Below are 17,372 nucleotides of genomic sequence, written 5' to 3'. Positions count from 1 at the left end.
CGGTTCTCCGAACCACCCGCCACCATCACTCCCAGATCAGGCGATCCGGTCCGAACCGGGACCATTTCACCCCTGGTGCAAATACTATGAGCCTGGCTAGACCTCCGCCTTGAGTTGGTCAAAGGCAGCTTCCTCATTTCTTCTCTTATCTTGTAGGGTCCAGAAGGCTCAGGTGGTCCAAGAGGTCCCCGAGGTCTGCAGGTAATAGAGACTAGAAAATCTGCTTAAAGATTGTACGGCATTCCACTCTTCTCTGTCTCTTCAGATTTAATTCTGATCCCAATTGCAGTTGCAACTGGAAGACTAGTAATTTTATAATGTTACTGCGTAATTTATTTTTAACTGTATTATTATCAGAATGGAGCTAGTGAGGATTAGCAGGGATGATACAAATGTCACATCGTGAAGCTATTTTCTAATGTCATCCACTAAAGATATTTCTTCTACAGGAAAGAATGGGATGAAATAAACTTGAAGTTCTTCCAATAATATTACTTTTTTTACATCATAGTTCTCATACCTGTATACAGTGGTGGGATTCAAATAATTTAACAAATGGTTCTCTGCCCTAATGATTTCTTCCAACAACCAGTTCACCAAACTGCTCAGAAAATTAACAACCGGTTCTTCCAAAGTGGTGTGAACTGCCTGAATCCCACCACTGCCTATATCCTATCCTATAAGTTTCTTATACCTTTCTCAGTTCCAATCTCTGATCCAGAAATAAATCTTAATTTTTATCCTTTGTATTGCTGCATAGTATTGCTGCATATTATTATATTAATATTTATATATATTATAGTAAACATGTTGTTAAAAGTTCAGCAATACAAAACATTTCTTTGCCCTTTGGAGAATTCTAGCTTAGTTTTCATTGTCTCAGCCACATTAACGTAGTAGGAGTTAATGAAAAGGTTGTTGAGGGTCTTTTCATTTTCTTTGACATTTTTTTAAAAAGATGTGGTGATTTTGCCTAAAAGTTTGTAGATGACAGAAAAGAAATGAGAAAGAAGACAGAATAAATGCCAGTCACTAATCAAACATTTAATATAAAAACACAATATATAAATGCCATAAAAAGTATTTGCTTAGTTCCACTAAATGAAGATCTTTTCACACATAATTCCCTCCACAAAGGAATTTCCTGCACTATGTGTAGGAAAATGTTTATACTGTTACTTGTTTATATGCTCCAAGAACACACGGAAGATGTCCGTAAGGTCCCATCTCCAGAAATCTATGGCCACATAAGTATCTGTGGCATCTCACAAACTCTTGCCTTACAATTCCTGCTTCATCTGTGTTGTGTCTTGCCCACTCTCACAGCAGCCAGGGCCTTCTTATCTGCTCCCGAACATGGAGGAATGTATGCCTCCTGGCCCCAGTCCTGGCTCCATGCCCAGACAAGCTGAAGAGGAGGGGGCACCTCCTGGTCCCAGCCCTGGCTCCATGCCCAAGCAGGCTGCAGAGGAGGGAGCACCCCCCGGCCCCAGCCCTGGCTCCATGCCCAGGCAAACGGAGCAGCTAGACCCCTCCCCCTCCTCCACAGCATGTGAGCCTGAGGAAAGTTTATTTCCAACAGCTGCTGATTGGAGTGACCCTCGCATCAGAAGACTGGATAGGCGGAGGCAACAGAAGGAAGGGAGGGGCAGGCCTTAATGAGTGCTGAGTCATGGAGCCACACCCCATGGCCTATATAAAGGATCTGCTTTCTGGCATTCTCTGAGTCAGGCAAAGTCTAAACATATCTTGCTGAAGTCACTTTCTGGTCTCCTGCCTGCTCTGAGGACTTTGCTAGGACTTTGGGCAGAGCTGCAGAGGCAAGCCTGATTCGGATTTCCCTGACCCGGCCATCAGCGGAGGAGTGGGACACGACAATCTGCCTCAACGTGTTAGTAAACAGTACATAGTTTTAGGCTCTAAATAATAAGTGAACCCACTGTGCCTGGGATCCAGCAATGGTTGGGAGCTCTTACAATGTCTGTATTTTTTATTTTATTTTATTTTATTTTGTCACAACAGTATACACAAACAATTGTCATAGATAAAACAACATGTATTGAAGAAAATATATGTAAAAATATGCATCAATAATATTAATTTGATATAATGAAGGGAACAATAGGACAGGAACAGTAGGCATTTTTGTGCTCTTATGCACGCCCCTTATAGTCCTCTTAGGAATGGGGTGAGGTCAATAGTAGACATATTATATTAATAGTAGATTATATTATATTATATTATAATTATATTATTATATTATATTATATTATATTATATTATATTATATTATATTATATTATATTATATTATATTATATTATATTATATTATATTATATTATATTATATTATATTATATTAATAGTAGATAGTATTGGATTGATATAGAATGAACTCTGCTGCTGATTGTGATTTTATGTTTTTTAAACTGATTGTGGACAGTTTTTATATTTGTATCTTAGTTTTAAAATTGTTTTTACTTGTTGTGAGCCACCCAGAGTTACTTACTGTAGATCAGGGCTGTCAAACCCATGGCCGGTAGGCCAGATGCAACATGCACTGCCCAGGTCCACGCCTGGTTTACCGAAGAAGGGAAAAAATTGTGATACGTCACAAGACGCTGCTGTGAGTTTGACACCCCTGCTGTAGATGATTTGGGTGGCCATACAAATTAAATGAATGAATGAATGAATCAATCAATCAATCAATCAATCAATCAATCAGTCAATCAGCTACATTCATACATTGTGCCAGTCATGAATTGTTTTAACCATGGTTGTTGGATAAGTCATAATAGCCTGGTCTATTGTAGTCAACATCTATTTGTAATCTGTCATAATTATAGCCTAGGGCCCACAAGTATCTAGACTGGATCGTGCATCCTCAGGGGTGTTGCAACAGCTGGAAATTTGAGAACTGGTCATACATCAATTTTTTTCAGTACCACTGTAATTTTGACCAGTCATTGAACAAATGAACATAAGCTGAGGACTACAAGTACAGTTGCATGACTATCCCCACAATCTTTTTCCTTTCCCAGATTAAACAAACAGTCCTTAAATTTATTGTGGTATATATCAAGATTTGAAGGGTTTATTCTCAAGTTCTTGGAAGTCAGCAATTTAGAAATAATTGTACTGTAACGATATATAAGTACACTGGCTAGATTTACTTTCACATGAGTTGGGAGGCTATACAAATATGATGATGGTGAGGATGATGATAATGAATAGACAGACAGACAGACAGGCAGGCAGGCAGGCAGGCAGGCAGGCAGGCAGGCAGGCAGGCAGACAAGTATAAGTAAAACTGGATAGAAAGAGAAGTGACCTGGAAGAGGAAGGACACACTCCCTCTTCCATCCAGTGGCCTCTCATGGGTTTTTTTTACTCCCTTTTCTCTCTCACCTGCAGTAGGAAATGTTTTTTTCAAATATAGTTTATTTATTTTTATTTATTAAATTTATATGCCGCCCATCTCACCGATAAGGCAACTCTGGACAGCTTACAAAAAATTATAATTATCCCAGAAAGACACAATTTGCTACCTATTTGAGAAGATCCATCCAATCCATTAGCAGGAGTCTAATCACTGAAGGAAGGTAACACTGCTGATACCAACATTGTTCTCTTGTTGATCCTTATTAAGCTATTCCCAAGACTACACTGCTTTTTTAAAAAAATAAATTTACAGACTGTTTGAGATACAGACTGAGCGAATATAACCAATCTTCAGATATACAGATAAATGATCTAACTACTCAACTATTACTGTCTACTGCAGTCAGTTGATTATATCCTTATTTATCTATCATCTTAACTTGAGGCTTTGAAGATCTTTATCATGGTTTCATATTTTAACAGGGCCCCCAAGGAGTGCCGGGAGATCAAGGACCTGAAGGAGTGCAAGGATCAAAGGCAAGTAGTCTAATAATCATTTGTTGATTTTCGGCATCATAAAACATCTTGCTTACATTTATAATCTTTGCAAGCGTGTGACTGATTCATAGCACTTGGATTAAAGCTCTCCTAGAAAAAGGGAAAAACCGAACACCCTGAGTTCCAAGCTGCCCAAAGTTTCTTATAAAATAGGTAGCTATAGAAATGTTGTACCTAAATAAATTAAAAACAACCTATAAGCACCTTGATTTTAAACATAACTATAGAAGTAAGGTTTAAAACGGACAGTGGGTTTCAAATTTGTGGAGAACTTGTCTGCTGCTTAAAACATTCTGTGAAACGTTTTTCTGAATTGACATTTTTCAAAGGTTACTCTCTCCATGTACATTATATAATAATTGCTCAGAAATACTACTTTTAATAAAAAGCCCTGTTTTTATCTATAATGTGTTTATGTTTCAGACATTATGACTTGGTTATTTTTCAATGAAGGCATCATGATATCATTTGTGTCCATTTATGTCATTAGTGTAATTTCTGTCATTTGTGTGTTATACTCTCCAGTTTAATGGCCGATTAGGTATTGGCCAATTAATTAACAAATATATTTGACAAACAAACAAACAAACAAATAAATTATAGATATTCTCTTTCTCAATTAGTCCACTGAATGGAGGTTTTACAAGACTTCTGTTTCCTCTGCTATTGATTTTAGCTACCATAGCTAAACTGGAAAAAAAAGTTCCTACAAAATCACAACAGAGGTTCATCAAACAGCAAGAACCCACTCTTTCACTGCTGCTTGTAAATAGGAGATCAAGCTGCAGAAACAGAAATGTTCACAATATTCCGTAGCATCAAAATCCCCTTTAAGACACTTCAGTTCATTTGAACCTCTGGTATGGCTTCAAGCCTCAGGTAACTATAAAAGCACAGCTCATAAATAACATCTTGTTGAGCCTTTGTATGATTTATGATTTTTTTTTCTTTAAAGTACAAGAAAGCTATTTAGCTCCAGGGCACCTCTCCATACCACATTGCTCTATATGCATACTAAGAATTGGATTCCCATAGCTGTTTTCTTCCACTTGGATATCATATTTGAATTCTTTAGAAAATACAGTTTTCATGGTAATGGAACACATGCCTGGCTTCCGAACTCCATTCAAATTTTTCCTACTTCATGTATAAATGATATGGTTACATAGTTGTTGCAAAGTTTACTTGTGACCTTATTTTCCCTCTTATTTTATTGTTATTTTAGAATAGAATAGAATAGAATAGAATAGAATAGAATAGAATAGAATAGAATGGAATGGAATGGAATGGAATGGAATGGAATGGAATGGAATGGAATGGAATGGAACGGAACAGAATAGAATAAATGTTTTTATTGGCCAAGTGTGATTGGGCACACAAGGAATTTGTCTTTGGTGCGTATGTTCTCAGTGTACATAAAAGAAAAGATACCTTCATCAAGAATCATAAGGTACAACACTTAATGATAGTCATGGGGTACAAATAAGCAATCAGGAAACAATATCAATATAAATCGTAAGGATTTTATTTTATTCATTGTATATGGGCAGTCCTTGTTTAAGGACCACTCATTCACTGACTGTTCAAAATTGTGACAGAGCTGAATGAGTGGTACTTACAATGGTTCCTCAGAATTCTGTCCACCGCAGCATCCCTGTGGTCATCTGATCTATTCGCTATATTTATTTTTGCTGATTTCTTACAAGCAAAGGCAGTGGGGAAGCCAGCAGAATTAACTTACAGCTTTGTGACTGGAAGATCTCGGCCTGGCAATTATCTAAGGACTGATAAGGTCTGTTATTGCAATTAACCCTTGGAAGGATTATTGCCTGGACTTTTCTGTGTGTGAATGCCATGAATTTACAGTAGTTAAATAAAGAGGTTTTTTTCGGGACAAGGAGTCTGTTTCTTGGTTCGACTAAAGCTGAGTCAGAACAGTTCCTACGATATACTATGTATACTTGTTGTTCATCTAAAATATATTTATGCTCTACAACTGCAGTATAGCATTTAGAAAACTGTGAAACCCAAATGATAATTGTGATTTTTTTTTGTGCTAAGTTTTTATTTTCTGTTCTATTTTCTCAAGTTTATATAGGCTCTCTGTTCCCGTAATTTCTTTTGCCCTATAGCTAACTCTCACCACTTCACTCCAGAAAATAATTATAATTAATTGAAGCATGATGATTTATTTTACAAATATCTCCTTTGAAAAAGAGACAGCTTACCTTCAGTTAAAATCTTATCAACATAATTAAAGCATTGATTTCTTTTACCTTTTAAGGGTGAAAGAGGCCTCCCAGGGCCCGTTGGATTGACTGGAGAAACAGGAGTCGGATTACCTGGCCCAAAGGTAAAAAAAATGTCAGTCAATCATAGATTCCTCTTGTACAAAGGAACAAAAGAGGAGATGCGGTTAAAATAGTAGAGATTAATAATAAATGTCGATAAATAATAAAAAGTTCAACTAATACAAATGTCTTCGTATTACTTTTAGAAACTTTGAATACTTTTGAATATGCAGTATATATCCAAAAGTATTTGATGTTTCTAAAAGATTTTCCAGGTAATACAAATGTAAATAATTATGAATTATTACTGGTATTTTATTAGTAGTATCATTTGATTGCCATGCATGAAGTTATTGGTCCTGGGATAATATTTGTTTCAATTCCTTCTCACACTCCCAAGGAGATTGTAACAAAAATACTGTATTTGTCTTATAAAGTATATTTTCTTAAATTCAAATATAAAATTTCTGTTTTGAAGGGAGACATTGGCTTAACAGGCAGACCAGGCCCACCTGGTCCACCAGGTATTGGGGAACCAGGTTTACCGGTATGTATTAAACCTCAGGAAATTTCAGAAAGGGAAGGGTTAAAAACAATATGAAAATTAGATTTTCTGAAAATAAGATGCAATCTGGTGTAAAAAGAAGAACATAGTTGAGTGTTTTCTATTCATGTGCAGGTAGTCCTTGACTCATGACCTTTTAGGTACTCACCATTCAAACTTATGGTGATGCTGAAAAAAAGTTACTTACAAGCAATCCTTGAACTTACAACTGCCCCTCCAATTATGTGATTGCAATCCAAGCACTTGGCAATTGGCTCAAATGCAGCATCCTGCAATCACGTGATTGGCATTTGCGACCTTCCCTGCTGGCTTCCAACAAGCAAAGTTAATTGGGGTAATTGGAGTCACATGATGTCTCCCTTAAAAAGTGTGGTGATTCACTTAACAAACATGGCAAAAGAGGTAATAAAACTGGATGCAATGACAGGATACTTCATTTAACAACTGTACTCCTTAAGTATGATTTTGTTGTTGTTGTTGTTGTTGAATGTAAGTCAAGGGCTACTTGTATATCAGCTGTTTTCAAACTTGGCAACTTTAAGATCTGTCGACTTCGATTCCCAGAATTCTGTACTGAAAATTTTCAGAATGTTCTGTCCTTTTGCATTATCAATCCCAAAAGTTGGGAAAATGTCAATATGTAGTGCAATGTTATCGAGTGATTAATTGATTGAATATGTGCCATTGGGTTGATGACAACCTTCAGCTAACACATAAATACATTTTCTTCATGACAATCTGTCTCTGATCTGGTCTTTCAGGTCTCCCAACAGTGCACTCATCACTACTGTAACTGAGTCCATCCACCTTCTGCTAATCCTCTTCTTTTCTTTCTCCCTCCCTTTCCCAGCATTAGAGCCTTTTCTAGAGCGCTGAGTCTTCATATAATCTATTCAAAGTTAGGATAATTGGAACCGGTGGTATTCAGCCGGTTCTATCCGGTTCAGGCGAACCAGTAGTGGCGGCGGCAGGAGGCTCCGCCCACCCACCCAGACGTAATCACGTCCCATTTTTGATGCTCTGTGCATGTGCAGAAGGTTCTGCACATGCACTGAGGTGCACGCTCACATTTGCAAACCGGTAGAAAAGGTAAATGAATATCACCCCTGATCAGAACCTAATAATTTGTGCCCTGATTGAGAGCTCTGAGTTGATTTGTTCAGGGATCCATTTTACAATTAGAAGTAGAAGTAGAATTAGAATTAGAATTAGAATTAGAAATAGAAATAGAAATAGAAATAGAATTAGAAATAGAAATAGAATTAGAATTAGAAATAGAAATAGAAATAGAATTAGAATTAGAATTAGAATTAGAATTCTTTATTGCCCAGTGTGATTAGACACACAAGGAATTTGTCTCTGGTGCATAAGTTCTCAGTGTACATACAACAATAGTGATAGATCATTACCATAGTCATTGTAAAAATACATTCATCATAAAACATTAGACACTACACTTAGTGATAGCCATGGATACTAAATAAGCACTAATATAAGGGGAAATATGAGAAACCGGCACCCATAAGCATGTACATATACTTTTACAAAATTATATTATTACCACAAAATTATGTTGTTTCCATATGTCGTTACCAGCAAGAATGACTAAGAACTTTACTCCCGTAGTACATCTGTCAGGTAATGTTGGTTGTGTTCAAGAAAGATGCTTTCAGTTGTATAGGGCTGTGATGGCAAACCTATGGCCCGCGTGCCAGAAGTGGCACACAGCACCCTCTCTGTGGGCACGCGAGCCGTTGCCCCAGCTTGGCTCCACTGCGCATGCCCACAGGCCTCCTGCTGGCCAGCTGGTCTTTGGGTCTCTGCCACGGGGCACATTGCATTTTGGGGGTTTGGGTGTGCTTTGGGCACTTGGTCCAGAAAAGATTAGCCATCACTGGTATAGAGCAATGTACACTGAGAGCATATGCACCAAGACAAATTCCTTGTGTGTCCAATCACACTTGGCCAATAAATTCTATTCTATTCTATTCTATTCTATTCTATTCTATTCTATTCTATTCTATTCTATTCTATTCTATTCTATTCTATTCTATTCTAGAGCAATAGTGTTAGTTGTAGCCATAAAGATCTGGCCTCCCTCCGTATGAATCGTTACCATATGCCACTCTTGGGTCTTCACTTTGCATTGGTTCTAGGGCAGTGATGGCAAACCTTTTCTGGACCGAGTGCCCAAAGCACGCGCACACCTGAAGCCCCAAAATACAATGCATGTGCAGCCAGTGCATGCACACATGCTCCCCCACATGTGACCTTCCCCCACGCATACACACGCACCTGCCACATGCCCCCTGCCCCCCTGCGCATGCCCAACCGGGCCCCGCATGTACCCTGCCCCCGTGCATGTGCATGCGGCCCCCCTTTCATGCACCCCACCCCTCCCGCATGCACGGCAGAAACCCGACGACCTGCTGGCCAATGTGAGTCGCGCACGCATGCGCGGCAGAGCTGAACTGGGGTGACGGCTCGTGTGCCTACAAGGAGAGCACTGCGTGCTACCTGTGGCACATGTGCCATAGGTTCGCCATCATGGTTCTAGGGAATGCATATTAGAACTCTTCGATAATAAACACTGGGGTGGAAAGCTTTTCTAAGAACGTTGCAAATTACAAGTATTGAAAACTTCAAGGCCACCTTTTTGTGATCTAATAAGACTCCCTTACTGAAGCTGAGCTCAATTTTCATTATATTGCAGGATTATTGCTGGTGTATCCTCACTTATTGGGTGCTGTCATGGAAAAAATGGAATTATCATAGCTTGATACATCTTGTTGTTGCTGCAGTTCATGGACGTTTGTGAATTCATTGTTTTGTGGATTCATCTTGATGCTTGTAATCTGGGGCAGGTTGAAACCAGACTCCCACCACAGAGATAGATAAAATCCACCTTTTGGTTGATCTGCTGTTGATTTTTACAGTTTGCTAAATTGCTTTTAAAACATATTTTACAGGGAACTCAAGGACCCCAAGGTATTCAGGGGGAGCGAGGATCAGAAGGAGAAGGGCTTCCAGGACCAAAGGTGGAATTCTGTTTTTTCCTTAATCTTGTGGCATTTAAATAAATATCCTTCTTTTTTTTCCCCTTTTTTTTACAAATTGGCATTTCTACACCTGAATGTATAGAGAAAAAAAATAGGTTCTAATTTTGTCCTACAACTCATAAATAGTACAGAGATTTCTCTCAATGGTGCTGGGGGCAAGGGAGGAATTTGCTTTTCGCAAAGTCATTTTTTACAAAGCCCTACCCACCCCCATAATCTGGGGCTGGTTTAGGAAACGGGACCAGGCTGCAGAAGAAGGCAAAAGGAAGCAATTTGTTTAGCCTAAAAAGCAATATCAATAATGTAATTATTAACACTTTTGGATTGCCACTATTTTTTAATACTCGCTTCCACTAAGAAATTAGCAATAATGAACAGAATATATTCCTGTTTCGCCAGCTGTATGTTTTAGTCATAAGGCATATAAAAAGTCTATGTATCTTTAATATCAAATGCTTCAAATGCATTCAATAATGATGATTTGGAAATAGAATATCAGCAATGATGGTCAACTTACTTCCTACTATGCTTCCTTTGGAAATTGCAGTGTTAATACAGCCAGATATCTACCCTCCAGATGCAACATCCAAGTGGTCACTGGGAAAAACAGTGGGTTTTATTGGAATGAAAGCATTCTACAAGTAGTAAAGGCATGGTATTTATGGGGAGGAAACAGAGGAGTACCAAGTCTGGTGAAACTGAAGTCTGGACATGATGGATGCCAGAAAGTGATAAGAGGGTAGTGGATTTTGGAATCCTATATGCACTTTCAATGATAGGAGCTACTTGCTCCTGTTTCCTGCTGGGATGATTACGTGTTCACAGTGTTGGCATCTGAGGAATCTGGGATTCCAGGCTGAGATTCCAGCATGGCAGCAACCAAAGAAGGAAAAGATCACTGACACTTGGAGAACAGACTGGCTTATTTTTATGTTCTCAGTTGCCCAGAAATTAGTTCCTGGTGCCTCATTCAGCTCCAGGCTCATTCAGCTCCAGCCTCATTCAGCTCCAAGGAAATCTAGTTTGTCTCTATCCATCCTGTGTCTCAGTCCACTCTACTCTCTTGGCTGCCTGAGCTCCTTTTCAATGTGGTTTCCCATTCTTTCCAAGGGATGATAAACCCACATTTTAAAATAGCTTTAAAAACAGCAATGCTGGAAAGAGGGCAGTGGTTGGAAAGCTAAACGACTTTCTAACTATCATCACTCCAACGGTCAGCTTGTTCTTCTTTTAAATATTGATGTAGACTTCTAAATTTAAAAGAACTGCTTTAATGCTCTATGGCAGGGGTGTCCAAACTTGGTCCCTTTAAGACTTGTGGACTTCAACTCCCAGAGTTCCTCAGCCAGCTTTGCTGGCTGAGGGACTCTGGGAGTTGGAGTCCACAAGTCTTAAAGGGACCAAGTTTGGACACCCCTGCTCTATGGGATATTTGGAAATAACTCTTAACTGGGCTCCCTCTGAATGCATCTAAGAAAACATATATTTTTTTGGAAAACCAGGACAAGTTTTGACAGATGGCTAAATTCTCTGTATTAGCTGTCTGTCAATACTTGTTCCTCCCACAGCGTTATATAACACCTCTCCTGCGCGGGCTGCATTGGTTGCTGGTGGTCTTCTGGGTGCGCTTCAAGGTGTTGGTTATCACCTTTAAAGCGCTCCATGGCATCGGACTGGGATATTTACGGGACCGCCTGCTGCCGCCAGTTCCCTCCCATTGTCCGGTGCGTCCAGTGCGCTCTCACATGGAGGGCCTCCTTAGGGTGCCATCAGCCAACCAATGTCGGCTGGCGACCCCCAGGGGAAGAGCGTTCTCTGTGGGGGGCCCGGCTCTGTTGAACGAGCTGCCGGTGGGACTCTGTCTTCTCCCTGATCTTAGGACCTTTAAACGCGAGCTCAAGACTTTCTTTTTTCACCAAGCGGGGCTGGCCTGATTGATTGATTTTAATATTTGGGGATTTTAGCGGGTTTCTTAACAGGGGTTTTTATCTTTTGTATTTTTACCTAATAGTTTTAAGCATACAGCAGTCTAATTAGATTTTTAACTTTGTTATGATATTTTAAATGGTTTTGGATTATTGTCGTTTTACTTGCTGTACACCGCCCTGAGTCTTCGGAGAAGGGCAGTATAAAAATGTGAATAAATAAATAAATAAATAAATAGATATGTGTAACAAGCCTTACTCTTGTTAATAAGAGAGATTAGGGATGTTTTCTTGCCAACTAGTGGTGTTTTGTAGAAAGGAAACAAAGTATGGAGTGTTTGACATGAAATTTGTAAGAACAGCATCACTCACCAACCTTGTTACTCACGCAGATTAGAACTTGGCTGTCAGGGTGGCACAATTTATGTCCACCTATGTTTTTGCTGACTCAGAAAGAAGGCCAGGAGTTACTCCATTTGGAAAAAGTAAAATCCTGCCCATCTAGCCATCTGTTTATCCATCATCTCACTTTTAATTGATAATGACCTTATAATTTTGTTTTCTCCATTCAGGGAGACCGTGGTTTTGAAGGTCCAAAAGGACCTCGGGGCCAACCAGGCACTGGCATAAAAGGTGAAAAGGTAAGTACCAAATATGCCAAGGGATTGACTGCATCCAAATAAACTTGAATGCCCTGACTGATCGCTCAAAAGATGTAATGAAGCAAAATAAAGAGCTTGCTTTTTTTTCAGTGAATGTTGGGCAGGGCTATAGTGAGCCGGTAGATTTATATCCAATAAATATAGGGATATAGGGACTGGCTTCGTAATTTTAAATTTTATAATTTTATAAGTTTTAGAGAGTTAAATTTTAATGGTATATTGTTTTAAATTTTAGCCAATTATATAATAAGTTTTTTTAATCTTTGTTTTATTTGTATATTGTCTATCTTTTATGATGGCTGTGAACCGCCCTGAGTCCTTCGGGAGAAGGGCGGTATAAAAATCTAATTAATAATAATAATAATAATCATCATCATCATCATCATCATCCATTTTAGCATTTTCTTCTAGTAAAGGGTAAACCGAAATGAAGCAGCTTTTATTCTGTGGGAAAGTTAAGTTTTAGAAGAAAAAGAAAGAAAAATTGCATATGCCTTTCAACTCCCGAGAAACATATTTATTAACTTTGGGTTAATTGTGTTTTTAAAAAAATAGAACACCTGCCACTCATCTCTATTTGGATCATAATAAAATATTGTACAGCTTATCTGTACTGATACTATGCAAATTGCTTGCCGTGAAGCTTTCAGTTACTTGTAGGATAGCTCAAGGGTCTGCCTGCCTTAGTAACTAACCAAACTCTACTTATCAGGGTGAAATAGGTCCACCTGGTTTGCCTGGGCCTATTGGATTACCTGGAATTGGGATTCAAGGCGAGAAAGTAAGTTGGGCACAAGCCAAGGTTTTAATACTGTTCATATGATCATCATAATGACTTCTATTCATTTCTATAAAGTCAATATAATTTATTTCCTAGGGGGTAGAAGGCCCCAAAGGACCACTAGGACCAAGAGGGCCACCTGGGCTGGGTTTATCTGGGCCAAAGGTGCGTAAGTTCAACCCTAACAGAAATGTCTTGGCTAGATATTTTTAGATCAAATAATTTTAGAAAGACTAGTTTTCCTCTTCATGTTCAGAAAGAGCCCATCCATTTCCAGATTTAAGAGAATTTCTGTGATTTTTTGGGGGTGGGGGGCAGGAAATACATTATTTATCTAATGGACTGCTATCCCAACTTTCCAGTCCAAAAGAGTGCTCAAGGCAGCCAACAGAAAAAGAAATGAAGAGCAAAAGCAAAAAACTGTGATGCCTTTTCTAAAGTCAGGAAGAATAGGAACCCATTTGGATTTCACTAGGAACATGTTGTGTAGTGTGGGAAGGAAATGGGATGGGAAGCTCTAAAATCTTGGGCCACAGAGTTGAATAGTGTCAGAGTCCCTTTTTCCTAGCGTTGAGGGAATTAGCATCTGGCCTGGCTAGCATCAAGGTTTCTAACTCTATTGCAAAACATGTTGTTTAAGGGTGATCAGGGTTTACCAGGAGAAACTGGAGCTCCAGGAGAAAGAGGCCTCGGAGAACCTGGTGCAAAGGTACAGTAGTTCTTAAAATGTCGAGCGTTTAAAATGTGGATAATGAGCTTTCTCAGGATAAGTATCGCCAACATGCTGATGCTACTGAATTATACATCTTTGCCTCTAGTCATTCAAGTGATGCCATTTGAGATTCTTTCTCAGCATCTGGAGGTCTAGATAAGACAGAACTGGATCTGACTGAAGACTGAATAACTGTAGGGTTTTAGGTCTGCAGAGTTGTCATCGTTGAGTGTGGGTGAGGTACCACTCCCCCTTTCAGACCTCATCTGCACTTTGGAGGTCTTCCTGGGATTGTGGCTCTGCTTAAGGAACTGAGGGCTCCTGTGGCCAAAAGGACTTTGCAGGAATCTATCTTGAGCACCAGTTGCATCTTTTCCTGGATCGGGGGATTCTGCTGATAGTCACCCATCCTTTTGTTACTTCCCATTTGAATCATTGCATGGGTCTGCCCTTGAAGAACTTTTGGAAACTGAGCCTGGTTCATAAAGAGGTGACATGATCGGCAGTGGGGTACATCATGGTTTGCACACATAATACTATTCCACGTGAGCTGCGCTGGCTTCCAGTAGATTTCCAAGCACAATTCAAGTGCTGATTATTACCCATAAAGCCCTATATGGTGTAGGGCCAAGATTCTTAAGCGCCCACCCAGCACTTGTAATGTCTGTGCTTCCCACCAGATCCAGAAGAGGGGCATGTTCCAGGTTGCTTCTATGAATCAACGTCATTCTGCAAAAATTAGGACCTTTTCAGTTAGAGCAACTGCCTGTGGAACACATTCCCCCACCCACCCACATCTTCTTGGCTTTTCAGAAGGCCATACAAACCTGGGTGTTGCTTCAGACTTTAGGATCAGGATATTTGTGGAATACGGTTTGTGTTTTTGCTGTCTGCTGATGGAAGTGTTTATTGCCTGGCATCTTATCTCCTCCCCCCCCCCCCCGTTTTTATATTTATGTTTCTATTTTTACACTTATTAGCCACCCAGAGTTATTTAATTAGATTATTCTATAGTTATCTAATTCAGGGGTCTCCAACCTTGGCAATTTTAAGCCTGGAGGACTTCATCTCCCAGTACTGCTGGCTGGGGAATTCTGGGAGTTGAAGTCCTCCAGGCTTAAAGATGCCAAGGTTGGAGACCCCTGATCTAATTAGTCTGAACAGCCATTTAGATTTTTATAAGTTAAGTAAATAAATAAAACCTTAAAATATATTATGTATCTGACCAGAGAATGCATACAATTGGGAAATCCAGATATCTGTCTCAATCCAAAAATATACACACTTGGAAGGAGATGGTCTGCACAGCATTGTGTCTATACAGCTAAGAGCAGAGAGACGCCAGCAGGAAAGATCTCAAACAATGATCACATGACCACAGGACACTGCAGCTGGTTGTAAGGACAAGCTGGTTGTCAAGCATCTAAGTCATGATCATGTGCCCACAGGAGTGCTGAGATGGGCACTGAGGCCTGGTCATAACTAGTGTTCAGTACTGTCATAACTTTGAATGGTCACTAAATGACCGTTCGTAAGGCAAGGACCACCTATAATCTTTTGCATGCATTTCCCAGCCTGTCTGCTTTTCAGTTCTGCATTAAATAAAATCCAGGCTGACCTGTTTCTTTTAACAACTTTTCCCTTTCCTCCTTACAACAGGGGGAGCCAGGTACTTCAGGTTTGGCAGGATTACCTGGGCTTCCAGGAGAAGATGGTGCACCAGGACAAAAGGTTTGCTTGCTATTTTTTAAAATAGGCAGAAAGTGCCTTTCCATAAGAAATAAAACAATAAAGTATAATGTATAAAATAATGCATTCATGATTGTCTTAAGACAAGTACCAGCACTAATGCAATATATTTGTTTTGTTGAAGCTGACTTCAGTGGCATTATACATAAACGGGCTACATAGCTATCTGACGCATCCATCTGGATTTGAGGACAAATAGGTGTTTCAGTATATGCAGGACATTTAAGGAGTACCTTTAAAGAGTCTGCAATTCTTTAAAACAGTTGCATCTTTTTCTCAGTCCTTTGAGGTAGACTGAATCAGGAAAGGGATTCCAGAAGAATGTGGAAATCTACTGATACAAACTACTGTCACAGAATTTTGAAAACTTTATTGTTTTGAATGAATGAATGAATGAATGAATGAATGAATGAATGAATGAATATTTTAATTTGTATACCGTCCTTCTCCCGAAGGACTAAGGGCGGTGAACAGGCAGATAAAATACAAATATACACAGTAGTTAAAACATCCCTTAAAAAACTGATTTAAATTTGCCCAAATATTAAAATAACATACACCCCCATAAAATTACAAAACTTTAAAAACCCATCAAATTCAATTTAAAATTTCTCTTTAAATTTTAAATTTTTTCTCTTTTAAAGTTTTCTCTTCCATCCCTCTTATATCCCAGGGAGATAAATCTGAGTCAGTGGGAGTTTCTTTCTAGTGTTTTCTTCATTTCTTGGACTTCAAACATATTTTTGTAACTGTCATCGCATAGTTTCTCCAAGATTTATCTCTAGTTCACCACATTTTTCTGGAATTAGACAGTTGTTGTCTGCAGCTCAACTGCAAAGGAGAAAGCACATTTAGTTGAAGGAACTGCAAGTAGGTGCTTGTGTGCTCCTACATACCTATGTCTTCCTGATGAAAATGGGCTCTGATAAATAGGTAATATAGTTGTCTATTCTAACCACCAGTTTGCCAAAATGACTATAGTAAATGTATGTTGCAACATCATGACATTAGCTCCACCCTTTATACTAGCATTGTTGGGTTGCACACAATAAGTAACAGGTAGCCTTTGCATTGAAATTTGTGTTTCCTCGTTTGTCTTTTCCTTGCCTCCCCTGTGCTAAGTAAGTCAACATATAGTAAAAAATAATATAGGTCTCTCTGACATATTGCTCAGTCTACTATATATAAGATTTACTGCTTGCACAAGCCTCCCCATGCATCATCTTGCCATAATTCTTGCACTTTATACGGAAGATTAAGCAATAAAACTCAGAGATTATAGAAGTGGGCTGAGACTGGTGGTGTTCCTTTTTTTGGGGAACTAAAAGTCAAAAGACATGATTAGCTAATCCATCTTTCTTTCCTATGTTAAAAAATGGAATAAATGGTGGGGAAACACAGAAAGGTTGAAAGTAGAAGATGATATATGGGATCCATCGAATTCTTTAAAGAATACATGGTAACGGCAAATAAAAGGCGCTCAATTAAAAGCATTGGGAGATTGCACATATGTGCCTTTTCTCGAAGACATACTGTATTGTAGGACTTCCTTATTCACAGAGGGACTTCCTTATTCACAGAGACACAATCTCTTAATTATACCTACACTGCACCAAGATATTTATGTATTTATTTATTTATTTATTTTGTCACAACATCATACAAAAAGATTATATAGTATATACACAT

At 39.0% G+C, this 17,372-nt stretch overlaps 1 protein-coding gene across 1 annotated transcript in view; it reads left to right on the top strand.

Annotated features, from left to right (window-relative positions):
- Positions 1-17,372, top strand: part of LOC131200683 (collagen alpha-1(XXVIII) chain-like) — a 78,374-nt gene that overhangs the window by 35,899 nt on the left and 25,103 nt on the right. Inside the window, exons 10-19 of the mRNA XM_058187860.1 lie at positions 157-201; positions 3,865-3,918; positions 6,224-6,292; positions 6,709-6,777; positions 9,765-9,833; positions 12,352-12,420; positions 13,154-13,222; positions 13,319-13,387; positions 13,863-13,931; positions 15,594-15,665. Of these exons, the coding sequence (XP_058043843.1) occupies positions 157-201; positions 3,865-3,918; positions 6,224-6,292; positions 6,709-6,777; positions 9,765-9,833; positions 12,352-12,420; positions 13,154-13,222; positions 13,319-13,387; positions 13,863-13,931; positions 15,594-15,665 (654 nt within the window). The remainder of the gene's footprint in view (positions 1-156; positions 202-3,864; positions 3,919-6,223; positions 6,293-6,708; positions 6,778-9,764; positions 9,834-12,351; positions 12,421-13,153; positions 13,223-13,318; positions 13,388-13,862; positions 13,932-15,593; positions 15,666-17,372) is intronic.

The sequence above is a fragment of the Ahaetulla prasina genome, chromosome 1 (assembly GCF_028640845.1).
Source record: "Ahaetulla prasina isolate Xishuangbanna chromosome 1, ASM2864084v1, whole genome shotgun sequence".
Lineage (NCBI taxonomy): Eukaryota > Metazoa > Chordata > Lepidosauria > Squamata > Colubridae > Ahaetulla > Ahaetulla prasina.
Note: the sequence above shows the minus strand (reverse complement) of the source record. Positions and strands in the feature narration are given on the sequence as shown.